Consider the following 22,059-nt stretch of genomic DNA (forward strand, 5'->3'; position numbering starts at 1 on the left):
GCACAGTAAACTCTGGGTCCTACTCATACCCAGAAACCTCAAGCTACAGTGAACAGCAGGCAGGAGACGTAGTGTGCCGGAGGACCGGAAGACGGGCAGGGAGCATCTGGGGAAAATTACCTAAAAATCCTATTCTCCAGAATGCAAAATTTTGTGAAATTTGACTAAAATTCGATTCCACCTCATAATAAAAACTACGAAACTATTGACAGTAACAATAATAAAACTATTCTAAGTTACTTTAGGATTCATTGACACCAGGATAATCAGACTGTAATGTAATTGTATGCAATGTACTAAATGATTTGTATAAAATACTGGCTTTATTTAACAAAAATGTTACAGCTTTAAAAACACTATTGGAGTATCCGCCTTTGTATATTTACATTAAATGGCATTGAGTTCTCAGGATAAAGACCTGAATTAAAAAAAAAAAAAAAAAAAGATGCACTGGAGATGGTCTTCGCAACTTCAAGTGTCCATTGATGTCAATCTTCAAGTTCTATGTTAGTTTCATCATAAACCACTGTACGGTTTGCTCTGTTATGACGGGAATGCTTTACATATAGAATGTCACCCATTTTATCCAGCTCATGCAATACCTGGAAAACATGTATAGAGCAAGGTGTCAAAAAATTCTTGTAATTAAAGAAACACTCCTCGTCCCATCAAAGTTTTTATCCTCTTACTATACTGTAATCATCATATTATACAGCACTGTGTACTTACAATTGCTCATTTTGCCTTTCTACCCACTTATTTCTTCTCTCTTCCATTAGGTCTATGACTTCACGCGATTAAAAACTACCTGAATTCTTCCAAGTCAGTGTTCCCCAACTCCGGTCCTCAAGAGCCACCAACAGGTCATGTTTTCAAGACTTCCTTAGTATGGCCCAGGTGATAATTGCATCACCTGCACAGGCAATAATTCCATCACCTGTGCAATACTAAGGAAATCCTGAAAACATGACCTGTTGGTCCCTCTTGAGGACTGGAGTTGGGGAACAGTGCTCTAAGTAGAAACAGGAGGTCAATTTTCCCTGCATGATTCATGCATAAGTCACTGCAAAAGTCCCTGGCAGGGGGAGGAGCGGAGTAGCTGGGTCAGGAGTTGAAGAGGGGAATGATTTCAGCAGTAAAATGAGACTTTCTTTTTCTACTTAGAACACCAAAAATAGAATAATTTACTGGGTAGAAAAGCAAAATGAGCAATTGTAAGTACACAATGCTGTGTAATTTGATGATTGAAATGAATTGGCAAGTATGGTTACAGGCTTAAGGGTATGTGCACACGTGGAATGATTTGATAAATCCGCAGGGCAAAAACTACGCATTTTTCCTGCGGATTTATTGCTGATTTACTGCAGTTTTTGTGTGGATTCCGCTGTGGTTTTACACCTGTGGTTTTCTATTGGAGCAGGTGTAAAACCGCTGCGGATTCCGCACTAAGAATTGACATGCTGCGGAATCTAAACTGCTTTTCCGCGCATTTTTTTCTGCAGCATGGGAACTGCGGATTGCGTTTCCCATAGGTTTACATTGTACTGTAAACGCATGGGAAACTGCTGCGGATCCGCAGCTGCGGAAACGCTGTGGATCCGTAGCAAAATCCGCAGCGTGTGCACATAGCCTAAAGGGAATCTGTCACCCCCCGGGACATATGTAAGCTATTAATATGGGCATACAGGTACTAGAACACTTAAAATAATCATATCTGCGGTCTTTTTCTTCAGAAATCCTCTTTTATTCTCTTATGCTAATCTGGTGCCTGAAAGGAAACTCGGCCTCCCGTCTTCATTTGCATGCCTGTTGCCTCCCATCAGTGTCACATGGCCCCGTGACATCTAGTGGTGCCTGCACCCTACAATTACACGGGACAACCACTATTTTAAGTATTCCAGTGCCTGTATGCCCATCTTAATAGCTTAGGTACGTCCAAGAGAGTGACAGATCCCCTTTAAACAGTATAGCTGATTTACTAATGTATCGTTACCATTTTCCAAAACTACATTGAGCAATACGGTCTTTATGCCAAATTACATTTTTATGACGCCCCTTCACCTTTTTTTATACAAAAATATGAATATGTAAAGGAAAGTGGCTTTATTCATTAGTGTTTCTCAATACTAAGGGTATGTGCACACAAGGTTTATTAAACTCAATCAAAATCGCCCAGTTTTTAAGCAGAAGATGCTTCAGAAAAGCACAGTGTTTTTCCCCAGTAATGTATTTTTTCTTCCTTTTCCAGTTGTTTTTTTTTTGCAGCGACTGTACTGGTGTGATGTGTTTTTATTTTTACTTGTATGTATAAAATAGTGCGTGGCTTCCAAGAGAAAGCTGAAGAATGTTCAGGTCACTTCTTTTACCCACTTTGCAGCTTTGGAAACCTGAAGCTGGTTAAAAGAAGCTGAAATGGCTGAACATTTGCACAGCAAGTCACTTTTACATTGCAGTGCATATGTTCTTTCTTTTTAGTGTTTCGTTAGTGCTTTTTCAGGAGGTCTACAGTTCGCACCTGCCTTAAAAGACGTTTTGTGCACAAACCCTTAGGGCAGGTGCGCAAAAGCGCATTTTTGTCTGACAAAACATGTAAGTCTATGGCAAACCTTGGACAGCACTCAGACATCATCTGAGTGCAGTCTGATTTCAACGCACTCACAGAATGGAGAAGATGGAGACATTTTTGCCTTCATCTTCTCCTCGTCTGAGTGAACTGGATTGCACTATACTGACACTCTGATAAACTGAAATCAAAGTTTGTTCAGAGTGTTATTTGCATAATCAACCCAATTCTCTAGAATCAGAGAAAATATGGTTGTTTGCACCTGGACTTAGACTTATTTAAATCTATGTCAGGGTCATCAAATAGGTCTCATCCCTAGGTGATCAATTCTCTGGACAATGCATTAGGGAAGAGACTCAAGCTTTAAGATTTATCAACACTATTACAGGGGAGAAACAAAACATTTATCCTTTTTTATCACATTGATTTCCTTTTTTGCTCCACTTATTTCTTGCGCTACTTTTGGTAACTCATCCAAAATATATGTATCTCCCAGAAAAAAATTATAATTGTTTTTTTTACATTCGAGATTGAAAAACACACCTTGTCCAACATCTCCTTTGTATGTGCGGCTGAGATGCAAAATCTCACTCTTGCCTCAGCAATAGGAGTAGCTGGAAAACCAACTATAACAACACCAATTTTCTTCTTCAGCATGTGCCGTGCAAAAGCCCTATGGGTAGAGAGAAAAAATAAATTCCGATGTTAACTCTGCCAGAAGAACAACTTGTTTTAGGAAGGCAAACCTGACTGCAAAGCAATGTACAAATAATACTCTTTTTCACTTTGGTTTTAACAATGTTATTAGTAGTCATAAAACTACAGACTATATGGAGTATTTTTGAAGACTTAAAAAAAAAAATCATGATTAGTTAGAACAGTGGGGTGTATAGTGGACCTTGGAGTTTTTAAAATACTCTCACGTTATCCCATATCTACATATAGGCTCAAATATAAAAAAAACAACCTAGTTATGGAAGGTTATGAACTATTACATGATGGAGAAGTTCTTATGAAATGGTAAGTTTAGAAAGTTAACTTAATTTTTTGACTAGCTTTCACAAAAAAAGAAAAACAGAGGATATAATTGATTTTAGCTTTCCTAATGCCAGCACCAAACCTTGCAGATATGTAATTAACAATGATAAGCGTTCTTAAAAGGAACCTTTCAGCGGGTTTCATGCTGCATGAACAATGGCAGCATGAAGCAGAGTCCAACTCCTACATTCTAAACATCTACATTACATTCAGAAATGCTGGAGCCTTTCGGAGAAAAACATAGATGAAAGCGCATCCGGGAACAAGATGAACAGTCCAAGAGATATGTCCCTTCCAGTCTTTTCCCACCTGCTCAGCTAGAAGGTCCCTCCCTAAACACACACATAAAGAGAGACCAGTCAACCTCGATGAGCAGGCAGGGGGAAGCTGCTGGGAACCTGCCTTTTGGGACTAGTCACCTCTTACAGGCAGCGCTTTCAAGTGCCATAGACTTGGTGACTTAGAATGGAACAGAGTGTGCATGACCCAGTGAAGAGATGGGAGAAGAAAAAAACAATGGATTTAAGCCCACGTCATGGTTATCGGTGAGGGTCTGTGACACTCAAAGCAATTGTGACACTAGTCACTTCTCACAGCTAAGCCATGAGTCAGAGTAGTCAAAGAGTCCAAGATCAGAAGCCAGGAGGGTACGTGAGAAACACGTGATGGTGTCTCCGCGGCTTCTCTACATGCATTTGCATATTTCCCTTTAGGGATGGGGGCAGTGTTCTGGATCACTGCGTTGAGAAACACGTGATGGTGTCTCCGCGGTGTTGGATGTTTTGATCTCCCCAAGGTCATTCACCCTTATGTTTATAGCCTTTTCACCAGGCACTGCTCCTAATAGCCAGTTTCCTACTCCACACTGATGAGGGGCAAATACCCCGAAACAGCTGTCTGTGGATGGATACCATGTTTTGGCATAGGTGGTTTTCCTTTATTGGATGCTGCCCTTCCCGTGGTTGTTCCTTCCCGGTGAAAGACCTGGCTATTCATTGCTTGCATTGAAAAACACGTGATGGTGTCTCCGCAGCTTCTCTACATGCATAAACAGAAGGAAGAGACAAAAGCGTAGTCAGCTAACGTTCCAAGATCAGAGTACCGGATCAGAGCTGAAGGGGTTAAACAGGCGGATGGTCAGAACGAAGTCCAAAGTCAGGCAACAGATCAAGCATACAGAGCTCAGGCACAGGGAGAACAAAGCACAAACCTCACAAGATGAATGTACATCTGGCTGTGGTCTGGGAGAAGCTGCTCAGTTAAGTAGGCATGTGTCAAGCCGCTGCCGTACAGGTAATTGCAAGCTCCACTAGGTGGCAATAGTGTGTAGGGAGGACTGCACACAGCAGGAACAGACCTGCAATGCAGCGGCAAGACCACCACCAGGTGGCAGCAGAATAGTAAAACAAGCCGTGTCAAATATTAGACTGTAGCACAGTACAAAGGGAATAAGCAAACACAGAGTCATTAACAGGCCAAATGGGTCAGTACCAGTCAGGAGCAGATATGCCAAAAACAAGAGACAAAACAACAGGTCAGGGTCCAAGCTGAGTCAAAAAACCAGAGAGTCAATACACGAAAGAGGAACACAGAGTCAGAAAGGGAACAAGGCATAAACAGACACGGGTTCAGTAAGCAAGCAGCATGACAAATCAAGGCAAACTGGGTCAGCTACTCACGCCGTAGGCAGAAGCTATAACTGACATGGTCTGCCGGACACAGCAGGAATAAATAGCAAACCTGAGACCAGACTGAGGCTGAGAAAGTTAACCCCTGGCATGACCAGACTGGAAAAAGTGGAAGACAAGACTCAAAACCCAGTCTGGATCATGACAGCATGACAATTACCTGGAATAGTGAACACCTGAGACAGCCAACGCCTCCCAGTCACAGATTGGATAGCTGAGCTGTCACCCAACACACCAACATTTCAGCCCGCCTCTGAACTAGACTGGATGGTCATTCTGTCAATCAAAGTACTGAAAGCTTCAGCATGCCCCTGTACCAGATTGGACAAAGGATCCAGTCTGTGATTCACACTGGAGTGGTTCATGCAGCATGAATCAAGTGACAATTTCCCTTTAAAAAGTGACTTTCATTTGCTGATCATAGAGGAGATTCCCTAACAGGCAACACCTCTCCTTACATCCATGTGCATCAATTTTTTGAGTGTATTTTCTATTTTCCCACACTATGTTTACTTTAAGTTAAGTCACACGTTGCTGCACATGATACTAAATCTTATAAATCATACTGGGAAAATGCCTGCAGCACTGAGTTGTTTGACATATCCAATACAATATACAAATGTCTTTGTTCGCAAACTGTGTAAATGATCACTGTGTCAATGCTATGGCTACAGAAGTAAGCATCAAATAGGGTTAGATTTTTTTATTGCTAGTAAATATTGAATTTTGCATTGCATTGAGGATGGTGATAGGATTTTGAATTATGCATTGTACCAGACCAATGTTATGGGTATCTAAGATGGTGGCATTTCTATGTTCTGATGGTTTAAATGGCGACAGCAATTAGTTCAGGCACAGGCAGGCAAGCAATCGTCACAGAAGTGGAGGTTATGTATTGTTATGTCACATAATGATCTGATCATTGGGAGCTTAGTTTAATTATGACATGTAGCACTTACCCTACTTTGCTTGGCATGTACATGAGCACAGGGACAACAGGCGAGTCTTCATTCCCATAAGTGATTAAATTCATGTCATGTAATTTCTGTCTGAAGTATCTGGTGTTCTCTGCAAGTTGACTCACTCTTTGCTGGCCTATGGGGTTTACAGCCATCATTACCATAAAATATATTAAGAAAAAAATACTAAGTCCCCCTATACAGCCCAGTATATGTCATGTTCTTTACAACGCATAGCGGCAGTGTATATCACAAAGTGTTATTTGTAGGAAAACACCAGAATATTAATATTAACACAATGAAGAGATAAAAACCTAGGCCCCATTGATATTCATGTCAGTCCTGATGACGTGGCATGCTGGAGTCAGACAATCTTAAAGGGCTTGTCCACAACTAGGAAAACCCCTTTTTGATCTAAATGTTTGGCGCTGATAAAATAATAAAGCCAATACTCACCTCCTGTGCCGGCGACACTTCTGCAGTGTTGGCACTTGTGTTCCCGGGGCTCTCGTGCAGCTGTATGACATGTGGTGCCCGGTGCCCAATCAATGCTGGGGTCACTATACCCACCTTCATACGACTTGGACATGAAAAGAAAGTCCGGGCTCTATGACGCCGGTACAGTTGCATGCAATGATGGAGGAGAGAGCGTCACCTGACGCTCCCTCTCCCATCATTCCCCGCTCTGCCTCTGACACTGCGGGCTACTATGTGGGCTCTGCTGTATACAACTGTGTGGGCTGTGCTATATACTACTATGTGGGCTGTGCTGTATACTAGTGTGTGGGCTGTGCTGTATACTGCTATGTGGGCTGTGCTATACACTACTATGTGGGCTCTGCTCTATACTACAATGTGGGCTGTGCTATACTCTACTATATGGGCAGTGCTGTATACTACTATGTGGGCAGTGCTGTATACTACTATGTGGGCTCTGCTGTATACTGCTATGTGGGCAGTGCTGTATACTACTATGTAGGCAGTGCTGTATACTACTATGTGGGCTGTGCTGTATACTGCTATATGGGCTGTGCTGTATACTGCTACATGGGCTGTGTTATCTGCTATGCGGGTTGTGCTATATACTATGAGGGGTATATTATATTCTATGGGGGAGGCCATGTTATATACTATGTGGCTGTTATATACTATTGTGGGGGTATATTATATTCTATGGGGGAGGCTGTGTTATACTATGGGGTGCTGCATTATATTCTATGGGGGCTACATTATATATTATGGGAAGGTGGGCTGTATTATATTCTATGGGGTGGCTGCATTATACTCTGGGGTGGCTGCATTATATTCTGTAGGGTGGTGGCTGCATTATATTATATGTGGGCTGCATTATACTGTATCGAGGATTATGGGGAATACGTTATACTATATGAAGAACTATGGGGTGCATTATACTATGGGAAGTGAATTTTACTACATGGATGACTATGGCGGTGCATTATATGGAGCACTATGAGGAGTGTATTATGCTATATGGAGGACTGAGCAGTGTATTTTAATATATGGAGGACTATAGGGAGTGTATTATACTATATGGAGGACTGTGGTGCACATTATAATATATGGAGGACTATGGGGTGTATTTTACTAAACAAGTAAAATGCTGCATGTTCAGATTGTTTTTGCTGGAACAAATATCCTGGTTCTCAGCAGCACATCACCGGTGTAAACTGTAGATGTGCTGCTGATAACATGATACCGTATGGTGATCTGGTAGTGATCTATTAGTGATCGTTCTGTCTGATCATTATTCCTCAGCTGGTGGAAAGAGGTCGGGAAACAAGCGTTGAACAACTTCAGTATTGTTGATCAAACTCATTTAGCGGCCTGAACTCAGCGCTTGTAAATACAACCGAAATGCTTTTGTGTGATGTGCAATATGTTAGCATTTGGGGCCCCATTTTAAACTTTGCCTAGGCGTAGGGCCCCACTTTGCCTAAAACCGGCCCTGCCTACAAGTGTACAAAGATATTATACAGTCACCATGTGACAAGTGGGCCTGTGTAACTTCAAATGCCAGGGCTGAATTTTAGTCCCAGTCCGGCCCTGGTACGAAGACAGTGACAGTGATGCCATCGCTGATTGGGCGCCAGGTACGACGTATCATAACAAACACATGAGAGCCCCAGGAATGCGAATGTTGACGGCACTAGAACAGCGCCGGCACGGGAGGTGAGTATAAGCTGTTTTATTTTATCAGGGACGAGTGTAGGATATGAGAAGCGGTTGTCCTAGGAGTGGACAATAATTCATTATGAGTCGCTCACCCCTTAATGATTCAGGAGGCGTGCACCTCTGTGTACCTTGCCACGAATCTTATTTCAGTCCTTGAGTAAGATTCTAAGGAGGAATGCCACAGTTCATGAATTGGACGAAGTTTTGTGTCACACCTTCGTCCCACCCTATCTCTTCCAAATTTTGGCACCAAAAATCACAACATTTTTGCTCAATTCCACAGGAAGTTGATTTGGAGCCTTTATACAAATACAGATGAAGAGCAATATAAATAAAGTGTGTGTGCCTAAAGACTAGAATACTCAGAAACAATTTTCATCATTATAGTGGTATTTTGGTCAGCACAACTTATCACCTATCATTTAGAAAGACCTCCACCGATCGCCAGCTCAGTGGACTTGTGTCTCTTGTTCCGCTCTCATTCTCTCCTGATAGCAAGACTGTAACTATGAAAATCTGAATAGTGTGGAAGGTGGCACATGCTCCCTACCGCGCCTTTATAGCCTATGGCACTGAAGATACAAAAAAGCCAAAGGCAACACAGTGTGTGGCTAGTTTGATCAGCGTTAAATACTTAAAATTCAGCAGCACGGCAAATGCTTCTAGATGAGAACCATGGACGAATGGATTTCCAAGTCCCTCATCCTGGTGATGAGTGCAGGTCCACACCAATCCAACAGTTATTACTTATTCGCTGGATAGCTGATAACTTATGAGCCTAAATGCAGACAAGCTTATTTTTTTACATCTGAGAAAATCTGATCAATTATGCAAATGACACTCTGATCAATCTCTGATTAGGGTTTAATCAGAGCGTGATCATAGTGTAATCCGATTCTCTTGGATGAGGAGAAGATGGAGAAAAAAAATTCTCCATCTTCTCCGTTCTGTCAGTCCGTGGAAACCTGACTGCACTCATATTATCCGAGTGTAGTCCGATGTTTTCCACGGACTCATTGACTTGCATGGCCGAGTGCAATCCGAATATCAGATCAAATTAGGGCATGCAGTGGTTTTTTCCCTGGAATGGCTCAGTCCAAGGAAAAAATTGGACATGTGGATGGCCCCATAGCGTATGTAACATTGCTCTGGTCATCTGCTCTGATGTTTTGTCGGATGGCACTGGGACCAATAATGTGGTCATCTGCACCTGCCCTTAAGAGAAGTGAACTCTCACTACAATGTCGACACTTATGGTAAAGCTCTAGAAATAATAAGTAGTAAAGAAAAACATCCATATATACGAAAAACAGGAAAACAAATAATGTGGTACCTATCGGTGTCCTGTCACGACCCATGATGCACTTTATGACCTTTATAATCTGCTCAGCTATTGGTGGAGACATAGATGCTGCATAAAATGCGCTGTATGAGTGGTTTCGTAAGTGATCCACAAGATCCTAGAGATGAAATTCCATTCACAGAATTATTTTGCATTTATATTCTTTATTTTAGGGCTACTTGTTAATAACATCCATCATAAAATATCTACTTCCCTCCATAAAAATACTCTGCCCATTGGGGTATGTCATAAGCGTATGTATAGATGAGATAGAATAGAGAACTGATCATTCAGCAGCAACTTTCTGATGTCCGTGATTATTAATTGCTTATTATTATTGTAGAAATAAGACAATTAATACTGTGTAGATTTATCACAAGGATTTTAGTACAACACTCTTGATGTGCCTGTTTTAATAAATACTTGTATCACTTAGAAAAAAACAAAAAAACAAAAACTTCCAGAAATTTTTTTTCTAGAACACTGCATTTTTCTTCCTGAGAATGCGTGATTATCTCTTTAGACATCCAGCCATTGTTTTTTGTCTTCCATTTTCTCCTTTCCACCTTTCAAGATCCATGTTTTTATTTCTCCATCTACACACAATGTACTGAAAAATGTGAAAAAAATTCCAAGTGGGGAGAAATAATTTAAATAAAAGCCTCCAAAAATCCTGTTACCTAATATTATGAGTCAATTTCTCCTGCTGGTACGCTGAGTTTTTTATCTGGGATTTCCCCATAGACCTCCATTAAGTGGGGAAATTCCACAGATAAAAAACGCACATGTGTTTCCGCAGTGGAAACACGTCAAAAACGCAAGTAATCTGTACTTAAGTACAGTGGGTACAGAAAGTATTCAGACCACTATAAATTTTTCACTCTTTTTTTCATTGCCGCCATTTGGTAAATTCAAAAAAGTTCATTTTTCTCTTTAATGTATACTCTGCACCCCATCATGACTGAAAAAAAAGTAGAAATGTTTGCAAATTTATTAAAAAAAACCAAACTGAAATATCCCATGGTCATAAGTATTCTGACCCTTTGATCAGTATTGAGTAGAAGCACCCTATTGAGATAGCCATGAGTCTTCTTGGGAATGATGCAACAAGTTTTTCACATCTGGATTTGAGGATCCTGTCCAGTTCCGTCAGATTGGATGGTGAACGTTGGTGGACAGCCATTTTCAGATCTCTCCAGAGATGCTCAATTGGGTTTAGGTCAGGGCTCTGGCTGGGCCAGTCAAGAATGGTCACAGAGTTGTTCTGAAGCCACTCCTTTGTTATTTTAGCTGTGTGCTTAGGGTCATTGTCTTGTTGGATGGTGAACCTTCAGCCAAGTCTGAGGTCCAGAACACTCTGGAAGAAGTTTTCATCCAGGATATCTGTGTACTTGGCCGCATTCATGTTTCCTTCAATGGCAACCGCTCATTCTATTCCTGCATCTGAAAAACACCCTCATAGCATGATGCTGCTGCCAGCACCATGTTTCACTGTTGGGATTGATGATCAGTGCCTGGTTTTCTCCACACATACTGCTTAGAATTATCACCAAAAAGATCTATCTTTGTCTCATCAGACCAGAGAATCTTATTTCTCATAGTCTGGGAGTCCTTCATGTGTTTTTTAGCAAGCTCTATGCGGGCTTTCATATGTCTTACACTGAGGAGAGACTTCCGTCGGGACACTGCCAAAAAGGCCCAACTGGTGGAGGGCTGCAGTGATAGTTGGCTTTGTGGAACTTTCTGCCATCTCCCTACTGCATCTCTGGAACTCAGCCACAGTGATCTTGGGGTTCTTCTTTACCTCTCTCACCAAGGCTCTTCTCCCACGATTGCTCAGTTTGGCTGGACAGCCAGGTCTAGGAAGACTTTTGGTGGTCCCAAACTTCTTCCGTTTAATGTTTATGGAGGTCACTGTGCTCTTAGGAACCTTGAGTACTGCAGAAATTCTTTTGTAACCTTGGCCAGATCTGTGCCTTGCCACAATTCTGTCTCTGAGCTCCTTGGCCAGTTCCTTTGACCTCATGATTCTCATTTGGTCTGACATGCACTGTGAGCTGTGAGGTCTTAAATAGACAGGTGTGTGCCTTTCCAAGTAAAGCCCTATCAGTTTAATTTAACACAGCTGGACTCCAAGGAAGAAGTAGAACCATCCCAAGGAGGATCACAAGGAAATGGACAGCATGTGACTTAAATATGAGTGTCTGAGCAAAGGGTCTGAATACTTATGACCATGTGATATTTCAGTTTTTATTTTTTAGTAAGTTTGCAAAAATTACTACATTTCCGTGTTTTTTTAGCCAAGATGGGGTGCAGAGTGTACTCTAATGAGAAAAAAAAGAACATTTTTTAATATACCAAATGGCTGCAATGAAACAAAGAGTGAAAAATTTAAAGGGTTCTGAATTCTTTCCGTACCCAATGTATGTCAATAAAGTATTGCCAAAAAGCCAAATACTAGGAAGTATAAAAAACAAAGCAGCTTTATTTAAAGCATGACATATCAAAAAGAGACAAAAACCACAGCTTCCTAATGCAATAAATACAAATGTTAAAAAGCTGCACACAAAAACACAATAAAAAACAAAAGCAACCTAATTTAAATAATAGGTGCAGAAAGTCTGCAACATCAAAAACTCAACAAAAGATTATCGTGGAAACATAGCCTTATAGAGATATATATTGTACATTATATCAAACGTCCTCATATTAGTTTGGGTACATTACTAAACGTATTCTTTGTACATAAGTCATTACAGCAGTTAGGTTAGGCTCTTTTTGACATGGATTTTGTGCAGTATCAACTTCAAAATCCAGATTAAAAAAATGCTTCCAATACTCTTTGACTCCTTTTCTCATGTGGATTTTGCTTTGCTTCCTCTACAAAATCCACATAAAAACACTCCTTGTGAATATAGCCTTATATTATATTTTAGTTTTATAGCCAATGAACCTACTTACCCTTCTTCCAGCAATATACCCTCCTATAGCATTAAAGCTCTTGGTAAATGTTCCCATCATCACATCGATATCTGCAGGGTTCACTCCAAAGTATTCCACCACACCTCGTCCTGTGGGCCCCACTGCTCCAATACTGTGCGCTTCGTCCACATATAAGTAGGCTCTGTACTTCTTTTTTAACGCTATTATTTCTGGAAGACGGATGATAGATCCTTCCATGCTGGAATATAAAGACATTTTTCAATATTATGCTATAATTAAATATACTAAAGTTCAGATAATGTTTGTGTTAAACTTTAACCCCTGGCCTACACGGCCAATTTGCATTTGTTTCGCGTTTTTGTTTTTTGTTCCCCTTCTTCCAAGAGCCATGTTTTTTTTATTTTTCTGTCCACATAGACATGTGAGGGTTTTTTTGTTTTGTGAGATGAGTTGAACTTTTGAATGACAACATTAATTTTACCACATAGTGTACTGAAAATAGAAAACAAATTCCAAGAGAGTGAAAGTGCAAAAAAAAGCAATTCTGATATTGTTTTTTTGGAATTGTTTTTATGGCGTACATTGAGTGGTAAAAATGACCTGGCAATATGGTTCCCCTCAACATTATGGTGATTAAAAACTTGTCCATTTATTTCTATTAATTTAGTGGTGAAAAAAAGTTTTTATGTTTCAGTCAATAGAGTTTTGTGAGGGTTTATTTTTTTGCAGGGTGAGATGACATTTCTATTGATACCATTTTGGGATAGATGTGACATTTTGATCACTTTTTACAGCACTTTTTGATGTTTTGCATCAACCAAAAAACCCTCAATTTTGGTCTTTTGAATTCTTCTCTGTTGACGATGAATAACTTAATATTTTTGTATTATCTTAATTTTTAATGGGTGGGAGGGAGTGATCTTAAACTTTTACATTTTTTTATTTTACTCATATTTTTTAAAACTTTTTTTTTTACTATTTATGGTATTTTTCGAACTATAAGACACACTTTTTCCTCCAAAAATGTGGAAGAAAATGGAAGGTGCGTCTTATAGTCTGGATGTACCTTCTCTAGCTGTGGTGGGGAGGTGGGGGAGCGGCAACAGCTGAGCAGCGGGTGACAGGAGGCAGGAGCTGGCGGCTGCGGCTAACTCCTGTGCCCACTGCTAAAGAGTAATGAATATTCACTGCATTCCACACCTATGGAGGGCACTGAATATTAATTTCTCTTTAATAGCGGACACGCTGTTGGCCTCAGCAGCTGGCTTTCTGCAGCTGCCAGGCGTTCGCGTGTGCTTGCTACTTAAGGCAATGAATATTCATAAGAATGGAATGCAGTGAATATTCTCTTTAGTAGCTGGCGGCTGCAGCTAACACTGTGCTCGCTATTAAAGACTAATGAATATTCACTGCTCTCCATGCACATAATCCAGGTGTGGAGAGCAGCGAGTATTCCAGTAGCTGTCCTCAGCCTGTAAGCAGCACATGACGTCCCTGCCATGCTCTGCTTACAAGCATAAATCAGCTACTGGCATCAGAACAAGACGCTGCAAGGGAGTGCAAGGAAGGTAAGTATAATGGTTTATGGTTTTTTAATGTTTTTCTGATGGGGTTATGCATACCAGGATGGAGATGAGGGGCCAAACATACCAGGATAATGATGGGGCCATGCATACCAGGACGGAGATGAAGAGGTCATGCATACCAGGATAGGGATGAGGAGGTCATGCATACCAGGATAGGGATGAGGAGGCCATGCATACCAGGATGGGGTTGAGGGGCCATACATACCAGTATGGGGATGAAGGGATCATATATACCAGGATAAAGTATTTTAAGTACAGAATTAACCACATTTTTTGCTTCATTTTTTTTCTAATTTCCTCCTCTAAAACCTAGGTGCGTCTTGTGGTCCGGTGAGTTTTACAGTCCGAAAAATACAGTACTTTATTTATTAGTCCCTTTAGAGGACTTGAACCTGGGATCGTCTGATCGCTTATACTATACAAATACTATACATATAAATACCACATATTGCTGCATGTAGTAAAAATCACAGTCTACTTTGAAGCCAGGCCGCAGGCTGGTTTTGAAATTAGCTCCGTTATGACAGGTCTTAACCCCATCTGTTATAGCAACTCATCGGCGCCCCGCAATCATGGGTGCACATGGGTGCACAGAATGATGCACCTCGATGCAGACATGATAATGCCGCTTGTCAATATAATGTCCCAATTTTAGTGAATGATGGCACTTCGCTTCAAAATGTATAACACACACCCCAATTGGAATAAAAAGGGGGAATAAAGAGATCAATTAAAAGATTTTTTATTAATGAATTAAAAAAATTTAAATGACTGAAGTTAAAAAACAGTGTGCCTCACATAGAGGACGGTTAAGACTACCAGAAGCAAAAACTCATTAAATCAATGCTATGTATACATGGCACGTGGAGTAATAGCAACAGTTAGTGATACCAATGAAATTACCTTATACACATATTGTAATGACAGATTAATAAATATCAATAACTAAATCGATAAGGATTCTCCAATTGAATATACTCAAATCGCCAAACTATTGACTGCCTAACTGTAGAAAAAGAAGGGGTAATTCCATGTTGGCTAATTTATGCCAGAGTACATGTAGCTAGAATGCCTCTGCAGTAATAGCCAGAGTATATGGAACAATCGGATGCCTATAGTGCAAAACCACTTAAGTGACTTTATAAGCTGCTGCAAATTAAATGGAGTAAAAATTAGTAAAGTAAAATTCACCAGTGAGAAGCAGACATGAACTGGTAAACTCAGATCATATAGAAGGCTGTGCATACCAATAAGTATGGGGACAGTGCCCGCAATGATAGGAGACCGACTCACCTTGCTATCTGGAGACTGGAGCGGCGTCCTCTCACCCCGACGCGTGTTTCGCCACTGGCTTCTTCCGGGGCATTACTGAAGTTTTTTAACTTCAGTAATTTACATTTTTTTAATTCATTAATACAAATCTTTTTATGGATCTCTTCATTTCCCCTTTTTATTTCAATTGGAGTGTGTGTTATATATGATAATGCCACTGTCAGACCTAAGTGAGCTGGCAGTTAAAGTGGCAGGGCATGATTACAGCCATCACTCACAGTATAGAGAGCGATGACTAAAGCCTCACCGGCTCGCCTTCAGGACTGAAAACCGGCAGCTCTTGGGAGGAAAAAAGTTCATTTTCTCCTGGGTTTCGCTCTTTTAGTACAGCGGCCTGGCACCCTCATAATGCTATGAACGTGCAGATTAACCCTATAACTGCAGGTTAATGACATTACCAGACATGATAGGCTCCCTTTAATATACTCTAGCCATAAGTACAAAGTACAAATAAGTACAAGATAAAATCTTTGATAACACATGAAACCATTGGAAAAAACAAGGAAACACATCTGAATTTGTCACATAATATTTTACCTGTAAATTCCTTCAACAATAATGAGAATTTTCTTCCAGGCTCTGCGAGTACGTGGCTGACCCCTCACTATTGCTTCCCGCAATAATTTTTCCAGATTTCCCATATCTTCACATATAAAAAATATATACTTTGAAAACAGACAAAAACAGGTTGGACCATCAAGCCTCTCCATCTTATTGATTGCTTTTAGTACAATGCTTGTGCCAATTTATTTGTGAAAGCATATTTACAGGGGGCATGCCATACTGTATCACAAGGCATCACAGCAATTGCAGTAAGAAGTCTAGTGTCTATCAGACTACCATGGACCCTGTACACATCTTCATTTTCCATGTGTCTCATTACACAATCACCTGCCCAAAGGCTAAAGTCCAGTCTGACATAAGGTTGTCTAAACCAGATAAACTCTATAACGGCTTGCTATCAAGATCAATCTTCAGGCGTGCATAGGTCACCTGCCTCCCTCCTTCCTGCTTTCCATGAATGGTATGCTCGTGAAGACTGATAGATTAAGGTGCAAGCATGATTGAAATGCCAAACCTAACTGTGGGCTCTTGGATTCTGCTAGTAGAGGCAGCCGGCGAGGCTTCAGTCATTGCTCAGTACATACAGAGTAGCGTCTGTAACCGCATCCCCGTCACTGACTGACAGCCAGCTTTAATGTTGAGCCAGCTTTCAGTCAGCGCTGGGGTGTGGTTTCAGCTGCCACTCACTATGTTTTGAACAATGGCGCAGCCATCCTCTATGACTAAAAGCTCGAGCCAGCCGGGAGGGTACAAGTTAATTTTCTCCTGGCAGCAGGGCTCTGAATCCCATATCTGCGGGTTAATAGTGTTTTTTTTACATTACCGGTTCTCTTTTAGTTATCCGTAGCATAAGACATTGACATAAGTTATCCTCAGCATAAGCAAGTGAACGTTTTTGTTCCATCATGATATTGTAAGTGGTTATAGTTTGCTCCATACATATCTATGGTACAATTCAGCTTGACTAATACACCTAGTTGCTGGTAAGTTAAATACATCTCAATAGAGAAAAAAACATTGCAATAAGAATACATAGACAATGAATGGAACTGCTGCATCAGCCAAATCGTGCAAGCCTATCTGATACTTAGTAACTAGTATACAGTGCAGAGGTCCAGCATAGGAAAAGCTACTCACCAAGAAGACTCAGTGCAGGTCACTCGTCACTGTACAGAAGTTACAGCGCTGACCTCTCTTCTCTGTCCCTGACACTTACTGTTGTGTTGGAAAACTCGAATAGTAGCTCCAGAAAGTCTTGCTCCGAGAATCAGAGAGGTGTGGTTTAATTCATCACTAAGGATAAGACAGCCCTGCAAATATATGTAACAATAAATATGAGATTATGGTAGTTCTTGTACCAAAAGTGATACACTATGAAGCCTCTTGGCCATAAAATTGATATCAATGGCTGTCTTTACAATGTAGTGTGGGGCCTCTCTAGTGATGTGAAGTTTGTGCAAAAATTTTAACAACTATAACAGGTCTTTATTAGTATTAAACTTCTCATAAGAGCCTAAGGACAACCCATGTAACCTCTATAGTTACATATCTGGCCCCATAGTCATTCTTGGTTGTGCAACAATTGTGGAAATAACACAGGTTCTTAGACCAATGTACATTTGTCTTTGTAGTTTGTCAAGCAATCTCTCCCCCAAAATGAAGCACTATGTGCATGCTCTGCAGTTTTAAAATAATAGTCCCTGCAAGATTAATTAATCCCAGACCTTTGACACAATAATAAATTTCTAAATGTTTGTGTGGTACCTTGAAATGGTATTTTAGTCTGCAAAAATCGTCACCTAGCCACTGGATAGGTGATCATTTTTAGATTGGTGTTGGTACAGCCTATTATTATTCATTATTATAGCGCCATCCATTCCTTGGCGCTTTACATGTGAAAAGGGGTATAGATAACAAAAAATAAGTACAATAATCTTGAACAAAAAGTGTCACCGCGTGGTAAAGGAGGAGAGAGGACAATCTACCAGGGATGGGTAAAGATACAGTAGGTGAGGATGGAGTTGGTCATGCAGCAGTACGGTGGAACGAGGGTTACTGTAGATTGTAAGCTTGCCGGAAGAGGTGGGTCTTCAGGTTGTTTTTGAAGGTTTTTACGGTAGGCAAGAGTCTGATAGGAGTAGAGAGTTCCAGAGTAGGGGAGATGCTCAGGAAGAGGCTTGTATGTGATTGTGGAAAGAGGAGATAGGAGGAACGTATAGAAGGAGATCTTGTGAGGATCGGAGGTTGTGTGCAGGTAAGTACCAGGAGACTAGGTCACAGATATATGGAGCAGACAGGTTGTGGAGAGCTTTTTATGCCAAGGTTAGAGTTTTGAATTGGAGTCTGTGGGTAGTGAAGAGATTCAGGAAAGAAAGTGATCCACCTCCCGGTACGTTATGAATAAAATCTAAGATTCTTGTTCATTTAAAAGAAGGAATCCAAAAACATTTACCAAAAATATTTGGAAAAAAGGGGGAAATATTTTTGGTAAATGTTTTTGGATACCTTCTTTTAAATGAACAAGAATATATCTTCAATTTGATCGAGAGATCAGAGTCAAGGGTTACCCAGCGGCAGTGAGCTTGTGAGCCTGGGGAGTATAGGCAGTCTTTGATTTTGATGGATAGGTCTGTTGAGGGGGTTGAGTGAGATGGTGAAAAGATGATGAATTCTGTTTTATTCATGTTAAGTTTTAGAAATCTAGCAGAGAAGAAAGATGAACTAGCAAAAAGACATTGTGGGATTCTGGTTAGTAGGGATGTGATATCCGGACAGGTTGAAGAGATGAGTTAGGGTTGGGATGAAGACTGTGGTTTTGGATGGAGGTTTTGGATGAGGTGGGATGAAATTAGGTCAAGGTCACAGATGGTGAGATGTGATTTGGAGAGTAAACAGGAAAGTTGATCTTCCGTAATCGGGAGAAGCTGATTTTAAAGCAGGGTTGAGTAGTTATGAGGATGGGTTCGTGTGGATTTTAGGCAAAAGCTTTGTCTGATGTCAATCTTCTGCTTGAAAAATGAGGCAAAGTCGTCATCTGATATGAGAGGGGAACAGGAGGTTGCAGGAGGATGGAGGAGAGGATTGAAAGGGTTGAATATCTGATTAGGGTTGTAAAGACAGGGAGGATATGAGAGATGAGAAGTATGGTTGTTTATTTACTGCAGTGACCATGAACTTGGAAGTAGTGAGGGACTGTTTGAATGCGATAAAGTTCTCTTTGGAGTAGGATCTTTTCCATCTCCCTTCAGCAATGCGGCCCTCATACACCACTAATGTCCCCCTGGTTCTCCCATTTCCACTATTTCAGCTGAAAAAAAAAGGTGCATGGAATCGCTTGCCACACACACACCTTGGCACTTCATACATTGTCTATGGGTGTGACAATGTTAGTTGTGCTACTTCCTACATTCTGGTGATCGGTAGGTTCCTGGTAGAGGGACAATAGCCAATCTAAAAATGATTGCCTATAGAGTGGCAACTTGATAACGTTTGCAGAATACCATTAGAATTATTACTTAGTATTAATTGTCTTAACTTTTAATTGCATTTTTTTTTTACTGTTACATTCAAATCTGGATAATTTATGCTGTTAATAAAATACATGGTAATAACTGATCTGTATGTCACAACCTTTCCAACTAGAGCAGGAATATTTGTTGAATTTGTGGCAAAACCCATGCTGCAAACCATTGCTGCGTCTACGTTTAGAAACTCTGCAAGCAAGTCTTCCACTTCTTTGATTTTATCCATGTGTCCTGAAACAGAATAAAAACTATATTGTCAACAGCAGAAAATTAAGATACATCTTTTAAAATAATTTTTGGCTTATTTAGTGTAGTATAGGAAATAATTAGATAATAATGTAGATTTTTTTACGTATGCCCTGTGTATACGTGATTTACGTGTCATCTCTGGATTGTCTCTTATCTTGAGTCCTTCTTTTTCATTGATATGGATGGACCTACTGAAGACTATGTTCCCCATAATGTCAAAGTCTCATCAATGTTCTCTTGCTCCTATCTAACAACAGTCATAGATCAGTGACAAAGCTGCTGTCCCCTGATGTATACAACATAGCCTCAGAGTATCCTGATGCATACAGCAGATTCATTGCCTCCTATGTGATGTATATACAGCAGTCTCAGTGTAACCCATATGATGTAAACAGCAGTCTCAGTGTATCCTATGTGATGTACATAGCAGTCTCTGTGTATCTGTAACGCTATTGCTGGCACCCCTGCATGGTACCGCTTCCCACTCCATGCAGGGACGCCGGCATACTCACCGCTGGATCTGCGCTGCATGGTTCCCGGCATCTGTCCTGTCGTCTGCTGTATTGTGCGCCACTCTTCATGGTGGCATGCCTAGTGCGCGTGCACTACCTCGCTCTTAAAGGGGCAGCATGTACACCTAGTAAAATGCCCACAGCCAATGGCTGGGAGACATTTAGTAACATAGTACACCTGCAAGATGGCCCCCAGCCAGTTGCTAGGAGACATCTTGTATGTAAGCCAGAGAGGTGCCAATCAACACAGTGAAACATTAGTGAGTGAGGTGGTCTCCTAATGAGTTGTGAGGTCCCCTGGTCCTTGTGTGACCAGTCTTGAACCTGATGTCCCTAGTCCTTTTGTGGCCAGTCCCGAACCCAAAGTCCCTGGTTCTGGTGTGGCCAGTTCTAAACCCAAAGTCTCTGGTCTTGATGTGGCCAGTCCTGAACCCTAAGTCCCTGGTCCTGTTGCATCCTGTCCTGAACCTGAAGCCCTAGTTCTCATCCCCCAGTCTGTGTGCAGCCAGTCCCTGAATCAGTATCTGAGACCTGTGGGTCTTGAGTGTGTGCCTATCTGAGTATCCTGTATTTCTGGACTTTACAACCAGTCTCTGAATCAGCCTTGTCCGAGACTCAGTGTCATTAACCATTCTGCAGAGGATCCTAAACCTAGCAGTCTGAATGGAGCCCAAGTCCATGTCAGTAACCATTCTACAGAGGATCCAGAATTTAGTAGTCTGAATGGAGCCCTAGTCCTATCCGTGTCTGCATACCTGATCCCTGGGGTTGGCATCTGCCTTACTCGGGACAGCTTAGGAGTGGTACCTGGTGACTACCTGCAGCCAAGCCTGACTCCACAATCAGGAGCTCCAGTGAACACCTGGTAGCCACTTAGCTGTGCCTCTCTTAGGTAAGCCTGGCCCCGTGGCACAGTGGACCGCAAAACCACGTGTGCCACCTGCATGCGTAACAGTATCCTTTGTGAAGTACACAGCAGACTTCTGTATCCTATGTAATGTATAGGGCAATCTCAGTGCATCCTATGTGATGTATACAGTAGAGTCTTAGTGTACCCCATGTGATGTAAACAGCAGTCTCATTATGTCCTTGGTGATGTAAACAGCAAAGTCTCTGTGTATCCTTTGTGATGTATACAGTAGTCGCAGTGTATCATGCATGACATATACTGCAGAGTCTCAGTGTATCCTATGTGATGTATACAGTAGTCGCAGTGTATCATACATGACATACAGCAGAGTCTCAGTGTATCCTATGTGATGTATACAGTAGTCTCAGTGTATCCTATGTGATGTATACAGTAGTCACAGTGTATCATGCATGACATATACAGCAAAGTCTCAGTGTATCATATGTGAGATATATACAGTAGTCTCAGTGTATCTTATCTGATGTATACTGCAGTCTCTGTATTCCGTCACACCTACTATATCACTGCTCTCTTACATACAGTTAATATGATATTAATATATTTATGAAACTGTCTAAGACATCAATTCTTTTAGATAGTTTGATAAGTCTTCATCTATATCTTTATCTGCATGGGAGGACGTACAGGGGCATATA

General features: G+C 41.0%; 1 protein-coding gene across 2 annotated transcripts in view; it reads right to left on the minus strand.

Moving 5' to 3' along the window:
* Window positions 1–297: 297 nt before the first annotated feature.
* Window positions 298–22,059, minus strand: part of LOC143804473 (serine palmitoyltransferase 3-like) — a 77,830-nt gene continuing 56,068 nt past the window's right edge. For both annotated transcript variants that reach the window (XM_077282594.1, XM_077282595.1), the window contains 8 exons: window positions 19,839–19,963; window positions 17,425–17,518; window positions 16,182–16,287; window positions 12,745–12,964; window positions 9,775–9,901; window positions 6,249–6,384; window positions 3,107–3,236; window positions 298–602 (listed from right to left, as the gene is read on the minus strand). In XM_077282594.1, the coding sequence (XP_077138709.1) occupies window positions 489–602; window positions 3,107–3,236; window positions 6,249–6,384; window positions 9,775–9,901; window positions 12,745–12,964; window positions 16,182–16,287; window positions 17,425–17,518; window positions 19,839–19,963 (1,052 nt within the window). In that variant the 3' untranslated portion in view covers window positions 298–488. The remainder of the gene's footprint in view (window positions 603–3,106; window positions 3,237–6,248; window positions 6,385–9,774; window positions 9,902–12,744; window positions 12,965–16,181; window positions 16,288–17,424; window positions 17,519–19,838; window positions 19,964–22,059) is intronic.

This window comes from Ranitomeya variabilis, chromosome 2 (genome assembly GCF_051348905.1).
Source record: "Ranitomeya variabilis isolate aRanVar5 chromosome 2, aRanVar5.hap1, whole genome shotgun sequence".
NCBI classification, from domain to species: Eukaryota; Metazoa; Chordata; class Amphibia; order Anura; family Dendrobatidae; genus Ranitomeya; species Ranitomeya variabilis.